General features: G+C 36.3%; 1 protein-coding gene across 3 annotated transcripts in view; it reads right to left on the bottom strand.

The window, feature by feature from the left end:
- Positions 1-8,309: 8,309 nt before the first annotated feature.
- LARS1 (leucyl-tRNA synthetase 1) overlaps positions 8,310-10,944 on the bottom strand; it is a 62,262-nt gene continuing 59,627 nt past the window's right edge. For all 3 annotated transcript variants that reach the window (XM_008513873.2, XM_008513872.2, XM_070569317.1), the window contains one exon: positions 8,310-8,722. In XM_008513873.2, the coding sequence (XP_008512095.1) occupies positions 8,517-8,722 (206 nt within the window). In that variant the 3' untranslated portion in view covers positions 8,310-8,516. The remainder of the gene's footprint in view (positions 8,723-10,944) is intronic.

Raw genomic sequence — 10,944 nt, 5'->3', positions numbered from 1 at the left:
GGTGTGGACCCCAGAAACGCTGGGAAAATGTCCTTAGAGGAAAAAACTTCAGAAAAAAATCACACATTGAGGGAAGGAGTCTGCAATCATAATTCCATGTTACGTTAGAAAGACAACAGAAGGAAACTGCCAACGATACTATAGATTCTTGTCATCAGACCCACAGACAATGATTGTTTAGGGTTCTGAACTTCAAAGCATTTACTTGAGCAGAGTTGTTAGCAAAAGCCTGTATAATACCTCCCAAATCAAGATTCTTCAGCTATCACTGCATAACTGCCTTCACTCACTGGGTTCTGGGCAACTCTCACTGTCTTCTTAACTATAAGGATGTGACCTCCATGAAGGACAGCCATGTTTCTTCTGCTTACCACTGTACTCCACATGCTTAACAGTCTGAAACATAATAAGCATTCAATAATTTGTTGAATAAATGTTCTACACATGAAAATTCAAGTTTATAAAATAACAGAAGAGGTGATTACTAGCTTTGCAAAAAAGATTTACAATAAGATTCCTTTGAAGAGTGAACAACCATTGTACATGTAAGCTGATTCCATATTTTAAAATTTTATTTGTACCCAACTTTTCCAGTCAAATATTTATTGTATGAAATGACTAATCCACATGCCACAAAGCTCTTTCACCTAAAGATACATAAAAAAGAGAAAGAAGAAAAAGGGATGTTTTTCTTTAAAGAAGAATGACAACTATTTATGAAAAAGAAATGATACCATTAAAAAACAATTCTGCATAGCCAACATAACTTATTCAGGAAGAATCTTCAAGGGGTACTAAACCATTAGGTAAAAAAGATTGGGAACAGGATGTTCCCAAGGTATCAAAATATCACTCCACAGATTTCTAGTTGCAAAAGAAATACTGTATCTTAACTCTGGAGAGTTCCAGAGATACTCAAAATGTATCTTTAAAATGGAAAGTTCTGAGGACTTTTATTAAAAAGTATTTTTATAGCAGAAGCTCTGGAGGTGATTTAAAAATAAATATCTTTATCATGGAAAGTTCTAGAAGTGATCAAAATTTATCTTTAAAATGGAGAGTTTTGGAAATTATCAAATTTATTATCACTAAGAGCGGGACAAACTGATACTACGTACCTCTTGATATGATGCAAAAGAAAGCAATGTTTAACCTAAATTTCATTAAGTCTCTAAACCACACTGTCCAACAGCAATATAATGTGAGCCACATATGCAATTTTAAATTTTCTAGTAGCCACAGTTAAAAAAAGTAAAAAGAAACAGATGCAATTAATTCCAATATCCTTTAACCTAATTTATTCAAAATATTATTATAGCATGTAATCAGCATAAAAGAGAATTATTATTGAGATATTTTATATTCTCCTTGTCATACTAAGTCTGTGAAATCTGAAGTGTATTCTACACTTTCACAGCACACCCTACTTCAGACTAGCCACATTTCAAGTGCTCTATAGACACATGTGATTGGTGGCTAAATTCTTGGATAGCACAGCTCTAGATCTAACTCCAGTATAAAGAAAACAAGGGCTAGAACAAATTACCAGCTATTCCTCCAAAGTGAAAATGGGGTAAGTACTCCTTTGTCACATTCCTTAAGCCCTCAGGCAAAAAGATCATGTCCTATCCTGTTTGTTTTTCATGTGTACATTTTTTTCTCCCACCTTATAATCAATTATGCTCTAAGCATAGCAATGGGCAATTAGAAAACTTAACTAATGCTGCAAGTCCTAAGTGACATCTGAGTATTTTTTAATATATATATGAAGTTATGTCCAAAGATATTAAGGAGAGAAAACAGTTTAACAAAGTATCAGCTAACACTGAGAACCCACCAGAGCAAGGCACATAGTCATCAGAATGACAAAATGAATGCATTTTTCAAGAGAAAAACAGATGGACACAACTGCCACAAACTAGAAAAGACATAAAGGACCATATCATCTCATTCCTACTTTAAAAATTTGCAGTGACTCTCCAGACAAATCAACTTCGATCTTCATCCAGGAATCCAAGAATCTTTATAATAAGATTCAATTTACTTACCTCTTTCCAGTTTTTCTCTCATTCTTTCCAGATAAACATTCCATTCCTGGTATCATCTCCCAAACAAGTCAGGCATTTGTTTTCACCTCCAAGCCCTCATTCACACAGTTCTAAAAGCTAAGAATGTGGCCCTGCTCTCCTTCAACTGCTATGCCAACCCTAATGATCCTTCACGTCCCACCTCATCTGTGAAGTCTTAACTGACACTGGTCCATATAAATTTCTCCCTGTTCTGACCTAACAGCCCTGACAACACTGGCCTTGGTCAAATACATTCCTGTTTTCTACGTATGCATTCCTTGTTTACTAAGTGTGCCGCAATGGGCTGGAAATATGGAGGCCAGGGCTCTAACTCAGCTCTGCCTCTAGTGTATAGGATCTTGGGCAGGTCAGTTTTCATCTCTAGACCTGTTTCTTCCTGTGGCCTCTTTGCTATTCCTTCAGCACACCAGCTGCATGCCCCTGCCTCAGAGTGTTTATACCTGCTGGACCCTCTGCCTAAAACATTTTTCAGCCCAGATTATTCGCTAACAAAACTACATATGCATTTACACCTGGACCTACAAGTCCACTTCCGGAAATTTACTCTTAAGATACACCTCCACAAATATAAAACCACATATTCAGTTCTTCACTATATAAGTCTATACAGATTCCATAAAATATCAAAAACTTAGAAACAACCTAAAGCCCATCCACAGGAGACTAGTTGAATAAACTACGGTACACCTTTACACTAGGATTACACAAGGGGAAGAAGAGGAGGGGCAGAAGGGGGTAAGGGAGGAAAAGGAGAAGGGGAAAGAAAGAAAAAGATCTTCATGAACTAAAGGGAAAAAACATCCAGATTACGTCAACTTAAAAAAGCAAGGTGTAAAATAACTATATATAACGTACTTTCTGCATGAGAAAGGAGAAATTAAAACACACAAATATTTACTTATTTTTGGGAAAAAAACACAGGAGAGGGACTGGCCTAGTGGTGCAGCGGTTAAGTGTGCACATTCTGCTTCGGCAGCCCAGGTTTTGCCGGTTCAGATCCCAGGTGCGGACATGGCACGGCTTGGCAAGCCATGCTGTGGTAGGCGACCCACGTATAAAGTAGAGGAAGATGGGCACGGATGTTAGCTCAGAGTCGGTCTTCCTCAGCAAATAGAGGAGGATTGGCAGCAGTTAGTTCAGGGCTAATCTTCCTCAAAAAAAAAAAAAAAACACAGGAGAGAGAATCCAGAAACGAATGAAACTGGTTAACTACAGAGCATGAGAATGTGGTGCAGGAGAGTAAAACTTCTCTGAACAAATATAGTTTTTACTTTTGAACCATGTATTTTACTTATTCAAAAAATAAGTGAAAAGGAAAAAAAGCAAACCATAAAATTCAATAAAAAGAAAAGAAAATGACTCTATTAAAACCGCAAATGAATTCATTCAAGTCACATCTGAACACAGTGCTCTGACATGCTTCAGTGAGATATGTTTTAAGGACACAAAGAACTGAAAAAAAAAGATTGAACTCTACTTAGTAGATGTGTTGTTAACAGTACTGGATTGGTAATTCTGAATTTACTGATAGACCAAATAGTAAATATATGGAGGCTCTTGGGAATCAGAGTTCTCACTGGATGAGAAGGAAAATACAAATATTTAAGGGGAGGAGGCAAGAAAGAATTGTCGTATTAGATAAAATTATGCCTTAAAAAATATATATATTTCTTACCTCTGCCCATTGGAAAAGCCTAAAAACAATGACACTTTAGTAGCAATGAGCACACAAAACACCCAGATGTTGGTTTCTTAATACCATTCTCCATTAAAATGAAGCAGAGCTGCTTGGAGAGAAAAACTGACTCCAGTTCTGGGACACGAAAATACAAGGTGAGCTGGGAACTTCCTTTTGTGCATTAAACAATGAAATGTTACAAGACAGTAGAGGAGATATCAAAAGGACACAGGAAACAGCTTGAATGGGGCTCCCACCAGATAATTTAGGGAAATTTGAGCAGTCAAAGTATAATGATGGTAATAGACTATAGTATATATGAAAAATACATCCATCAGTCTACAGTGATTTGAAAAGAATGATAAAAAAAAAAATTGGGAGCAAAGGGGAAACTTCTTCACAGAAGAATGAGACCTAATAAATGGAGAAGAAATAATAAAATTAAGAACTCACCTTATTACAACTACTAATGTAATAACTAGCAGAAAGATGATCCATGAATGCTACCATTTCTTTAAAGTTTGCTGGTAAACAAGATATTCACATAGGTCTCAAAATATCACCTTACAGACTACTTACTAATTACAAAAGGGAAAAGGTATCTTTTCAGCGGAGAAATCTGAAGATACCACTTTAACCAAGTGACCAGTAATAGGATCACAGCAACAATATATGAGTCCTGATGCCATGCAATGGGAAATACTACCCATGCAGTAGTCTTGCCAAAACATTTAAATTTGAATCTAACCATGAGAAAATAGACAAATGAAGATTGTGAAGCCAACTACTAACAAGTGGCATAGAGTCTTCAAAAATGTTACTGTCATGAAAAACCAAAAAAGAAATGAAAAGAAGGCAGAAGAATTGTCTTAATTTGAAGATCAAGAGACATGACCACAAAATGTAACACTTGATCTTTGATTGGATCCTGAGGGTTAAAAAAAAAATTATTGATGAAATATTGGGGAAATTTTATTACCTCAATTTTATTAGGAAAGCTTATTACCTAATATTATTGCATCAATGTTAAATTTCTTAAGTAAAATATATGTGTATTGTGATTACACAAAAGAATGTCCTGGTTCTTAGGAGTTCATGCTAAAGGACTAAAAGATGAAATGTCATGGTGTCTGCGACTTACTGTCAAATGGATCAGAACTTTTTAAAAGTATATTCTAAATCCAAGGTGGTATCTTGGATAGGATCCTGTATTAGAAAAAAGACATTAGTGGAAAAACTGGTGAAATCCAAATAAAGCCTATAATTTAGTTAATAGTAACAAACTAATGTTAATTACTCAGTTTTGAATAAACTAAGGTTATATAAGATGTTAACATTAGGGGAAACTGAGTGAAGGATGTCCAGGACCTCTCTGTACAATAGATGCAACTTTTCTCTAAATCTAAAACTATTTCAACATAAAAAGCTTATCTTAAAAAATGTACATTTAGAGAGAGAGAAAATGACGCAAAATGTTAGCAATTGGTAAATCTAGGTGACAAGTACATGGATGTTTACCTGACAATTTTAACTTTTCTGTAGGTTTAAATCTTGTCAAAATAAAAAGTTGAAAGAAAATACGGCTACAGAAGGTTAAAAGTAAAAGGATGGAAGAAAATATTCTACATGAACAATAACCAAAAGAAAACTGATGTCATATTAACATCATACCATTTAGGCAAAAAACATTTCTAAAAATAGAGGAACACTTCCTAATTAGAAAAAGTTCAATTCACCAGCAAATTAACAGAATCTAAATTTATATGCACCTAATAACACAGCATCAAAATATATAAAACAAAAATTGTCTGAACTATAGGGAGAAATAGGTAAATCCATGGTCATGAGAGATTTTAGTACACCTCTCAAAAACAAAGAGTAAACCAAGAAAACAGTAGGATATAGAGTTGAACAATTCAATCTGCAACTCTGACCTAACAGACATGCAGAACCCTACAACTGCAGAATAAACATTCTTTTCAAGCTCATACAGAACATGTACAAAAACTGATCATACAGTGCGCCACAAGTTTGTCATTATGGGAGGAGGCCCAGGCAGGCTTCTGAGGCGCTGGCACTGTGCTATTCTTTGAGGGTAGTGATTACCCAGGTTTTTCCTTTGTTGATAAATTCTGTTTTGTGTTCATTTTTTGTGTGTATTTCATATGGTTTGTGTGTATATTATATATTTCTTATTGTTATTCACTTTTTGTGTGTGTGCACTATATTTCACAACTTAAAAAAGAGTTAAAATTCTTTACGGGGCCGGCCTGGCAGTGTCATGGTTAAGCTCGTGTGCTATGCTTTGGTGGCCCAGGGTTCACAGCTTGGGAATCCCAGGTGCAGAGCTACACACCACTTATCAAGCCACACTGTGGCAGCATCCCACATACGAAAAATAGAGGAAGACTGGCACAGATGTTAGCTCAGTGACAATCTTCCTCAATCAGAAAGAGGAAGATTGGCAACACATGTTAGCTCAGGGCCAACCTTCCTCACCAAAAAAGAAAAAAAAAATCCTTTAGGAAAGTACCAATCTCCTATCAATACAACAAGCCCAATGCATCCTATTTTTCTTTCAGCATTTCAACTAATTGCTCTTTCTTTAGTTGAGCAGCACATGAAGTAATGGGCTTATGCTTAGAGGCTTCCTTGAACAAAACTTATGTATCTTTAAACACAAGAAGCATATTCACCCCAGCAAGATGTTCATTCTAAGAGAGACACATAGGAATTGAGCCTAAGAGAACAGAGGATCCATGAATCACAACTTACACTTACTCCAAGACAGCACAGGTTCAGAGGCTCATTAAATAAAACAGCTACAATCACTCACAAGATTTAAATTAGTTTCCTTCCTCCTTTTTTTTTGCTCAGCACATATAATTTAATTTTCCTAAGTTAAATGTAAGTAGACACCAGGAAGGATTTCTCAATCTGGGGAATAACTAAGGCTATGCAGAGTGAGAGAGCAGCAAAACAATCTAAAGGAGGGCAAACTACAAAACAGTTGCCCCAAAGGAACCAATACAAAGGACATGATTATAGCCTATGGTAACATCAAGCCAATACATCCTGGTATATTATTATTATTTTATTTATTTATTTATTTATTTATTTATTTATTTATTTATTTTTGGTGAGGAAGATTGCCAATCTTCCTCTTTTTGTATGTGAGCCGCTGCCACAGCAAGGTCACTGACGAGTGGTGTAGGTCTGTTGCCAATCTTCCTCTTTTTGTATGTGAGCCGCTGCCACAGCAAGGTCACTGACGAGTGGTGTAGGTCCGCACCTGGAAACTGAACCTGGGCTGCTGAAGCAGAGCACACTGAACTTAACCTCTAGGCCACTGAGGGTGACCCTTATTATTGTTATTATTATTCAGCAACATTTACTGAAGGCTTACCACTTGCCAGGCACTATGCTATATATATAATTTTCCTAGATTGCTTCATCTAAACATCTCACTGTAAGCCTAGAAAGTAGGCACATTATTAGTACCATTTTATAGATGAAGAAACTGAGGCTGAGTAATTAGCCAAGATCACCCAAGTAGCAAATGGAAGAACTGGAAATCTAACCTAGTTAGTCTGACTTCAGAGTATGTAATCTTACCCACTAGGCTATATTGCCTGCCCCTAGCAGATAAGTGATAATTTATACTTGATGATATCTAAGGGATCTTTCAGTTCTAACATTCTATGATTTGCTTTAATGAATCTATGATAAAGCATTTAACCAGGCCCAGTAATCTCAAATTGTAGAGAGCAAAATTAAAGAAGCTCAATAAAATCTCTTTCCATGACCTGAAAGTTAGAATTTAGGTTCCTTAGGGTTACCAGAATTGGTCATTCCCCATAATGAACCCTTCAAGAAACAGAAATGTCTTTCTCCTATGCCAATCAATATCTAATATTTTTTCCTCATATGAAGACAGATGGCACAGACAATATCAAAAGACATTCCTGTAAGAATATGAGAACAAATTTGCAACACAGTAGGCATGATGTTTAAACACAACTGGACTCAAGACAAATTTGATAAAAGCAGATTTCTGGGGGAAAAAAATCCTCTCTTTTAAAATGTCAAAATTCAGTGTAGAGGAAATAAACTGCTCATAAAGTACTGATATTAGCCCTGAAAAAACATCATTGGTGGTAATTTAATACATTAAAGCTAAAAAATTCTTATAAATACAAAATCTATTTGTTCTTTATACAAAATACTTAGTGATCATAGTCAAGTCAAAATATTCTCATTTGTTCTTTTAAATCACCATCAGAGTTCTTTTCTTTAAAAAGAAAAACTAGCTGTCAAATTTACTTTTTTCTTTTTAAAGAAGAAATACAGCTAACTCCATAATGGATATAATATAAAAAGTTGTTAGATACTCCTTAGCCTTCATAAATAGTACAAAGTACACCTCATAAAAGAAGCATACTGACACTTTTGTGTTAATCTGAAAGACTAGAAGCTTCCGGGAAACAGCAATAATTTGGTAAGAAAGAAAAAAAGAAAAAAAACAAAGTAGGCACAAACTGTTTCTTTTAGAGGCCCAAGAAGGGAAAAAAAAATTTATTAGGTCCAGGATTCCAAGATAACTTGGTATAATTATGATTACATGCAGAATTTGATAGTTAGAAATGAAATCTATGTAGGTCCAGCCTAAAGTTCTCACAACCAATCTGTACGCACAATCAGAGTAGTCACACCCCAGAAGCCAGGATATATCTCCAATTTGCACAAGTTTAATGAACCAGATAGATAATCGTATCACCAATGTCTGCCTGTAGCCCATTGTCAGTGAGATGAATTTTCTTGCTCATGAGGTCCACGTGGAAAACAGCATGCTCAGAAATAGGGGTCTTCTCAGTGTGCTCTTTTCCCAAGACAGGCACTCGCCGAGGCCCCAACAGTGGATCATCGAATCTCATCAGTTTCACTTTGGAAAGGTCTACAGCAAAAGAGATGATCAGTATGAGCATTTAATTACAGCTACTGACTCAAACCCATGCCTCAGTCTGATAACGCACATTTTAAACATGTTGGTTGTTATATCTGAAAAATATTTTCGTCGGATTATTAAACAGGATCCAATTTCAGAAAACAAAGCCAAATCTAACAATCTTCATCCTCTGTCAGCTTCTATCCAGATCAAAAATAGTCAGAGATTCTGTACAACACCTCTCCTGGGATCATAAACCAAGAAGAAAGATTGAGTATATTTTTGAACATTATCCTATATGGTTTCTCAAATCACTTTCTATATGCTTCAAGTGACCATTTTTCAGAAGATCAAAATGTCTAAAACTTATTTCTCTTTCTTGTCTTGCTTCCTGGAATACATTAAAACTGCAAGAGTTGTAGCTTTTTTTGGAAAATACTTTTGGGGAAAGAATTACTACTCTAAGAAATAGCATTACCAGTTTCCTGTTTTGCTCAAAGGATCAAAATGTTTGTATTAACAAGCTGATGAGAGACAAGGAGAGAAGGGGAAAGGGCATAGCTTTGAGAATTTTGAGCTTCTGGATGACTGCCAACCCTATCCTGCTTGAGATTTTCCTGATCTGCTCTTGTGCAAGCTGATAAGATGGCTCCTGGCAAAGAAAGCACTTGGCCCTTGAAAAAATTTATGATCCAACACTCCTGCCAACAACTGAGGTTGAAAGAAATTTATTTATTTCAGCAATTCTGAGACTTCCCAACATCAAATGGTGTTATTTTATACGGTGGAAAAATACCATAAATGACTACAAATGCTGATTCTGGGTTTATATCTCATTCTAAGTGTAGCATGGCTAGTTATGCTTAACCTGATCCCCAGAAATAGAAGATATTTTCTGAATTACTTCCCACCCCTTTCTAAAGCAGATCACTGGGTGGTCCATGAGCTACACTCCCTCACATTGCCTTAAGAGAATGAAGTTTTGCATGAGAGGGATAAGAGATAAAAGGAGACATTAATGCAGCTGGCGGCTATGCCAGGAGTACAAGTTATCCAGGCATTCTATTCTTCTTGGGAAACAAAGAGTGAAGGACTGTAAGTTTAGAGTAGGGATCTTGGGGCTTACAGAGCAATTACCTGCAACTACCATGAAGGCAAAGCCTGCCTGAGAGTCTTTGGAGAGTCTCTACAGACACCATACAATCTATTCCCAGATAAAGCACAAGTCCTGAAAATTAAAATGGGACAGGGGCAGATACGGCCTTCATGACAGCCATAATCTTATTCTGGGGGAAGAATACAATTCATTATAACAGCCATTGCAAGTCAACATGCATTTCGGTGATACCAAATATTTTGCTGTGGAAGCAGCGACAAGCCCTGCCAGCAGATTTTAAGTACAAGGCCTTTTACTGCAGATCTGCCTCTGTCTCTCCCTGAAACAGGCCTCCCTCACCCTTCCAGGCAATTCTGAATCAAACTATTTCAAAGCCTTAATACTCGATCAGGCTTCTAAGTGACAAAACACATTTGCTTTGATGTTTCACCATGTAGTTCATTACTGCCAATAAATTCTTGGAGCTTTCTTAGTGGCTTTACTATCTTTTCTTATTCCAGACCTCTCTTATCATTGAAAATGTTGAAATTTAAGTCTGCAACCACACGAGATTCAAGGCACTTAGAGAAAAGATGAGTGTGATTGAAAATTCCTAGACATTGATAATGTGAAATAGTGCCTTTCACCTCCAAGTTATTAGTTCATATGTGGCATGGGATGTGAGTGATTTAAAGTCATTATCATCAAATAGTTGCTCAGTGGTCTTTGTGGAGTGAAATGATGGTTTTAGACCAGTTCCTCCTGGACCTAGATCATAATCACCCTCAATACAACTGGCACTAATTGGACGACTCGCTGGCTATTGCAGCAGACAGACCGAGAAATACGTTATTGAATTTCACTCCTTTCCCATCTCATATACTCAATATGCTCAGCCCCTTAAGTATCAAAGTATCTTGAGGGCTTTTGGAAAAGTCTCAAGGTTAGAGCTCTTTTGTAGATACTTGGAGGAATATCAATTTCAAACTCCCGCTAACATTTCCATTTATTTTGTAAAATTCACAGCAGCTACTAACAGCAAACTAAAAGCACTTTGTGATAATATTATTCATAGCTAGTATGACAAAGGATGTAAGAATTATGCCAGAGGCTCAGGGAGAAAAGACAAGACATA

The sequence above is a fragment of the Equus przewalskii genome, chromosome 13 (assembly GCF_037783145.1).
Source record: "Equus przewalskii isolate Varuska chromosome 13, EquPr2, whole genome shotgun sequence".
Taxonomy (NCBI): Eukaryota; Metazoa; Chordata; class Mammalia; order Perissodactyla; family Equidae; genus Equus; species Equus przewalskii.
The sequence above is the reverse complement of the archived record's forward strand: the minus strand, read 5'-3'. Positions and strand labels throughout refer to the sequence as shown.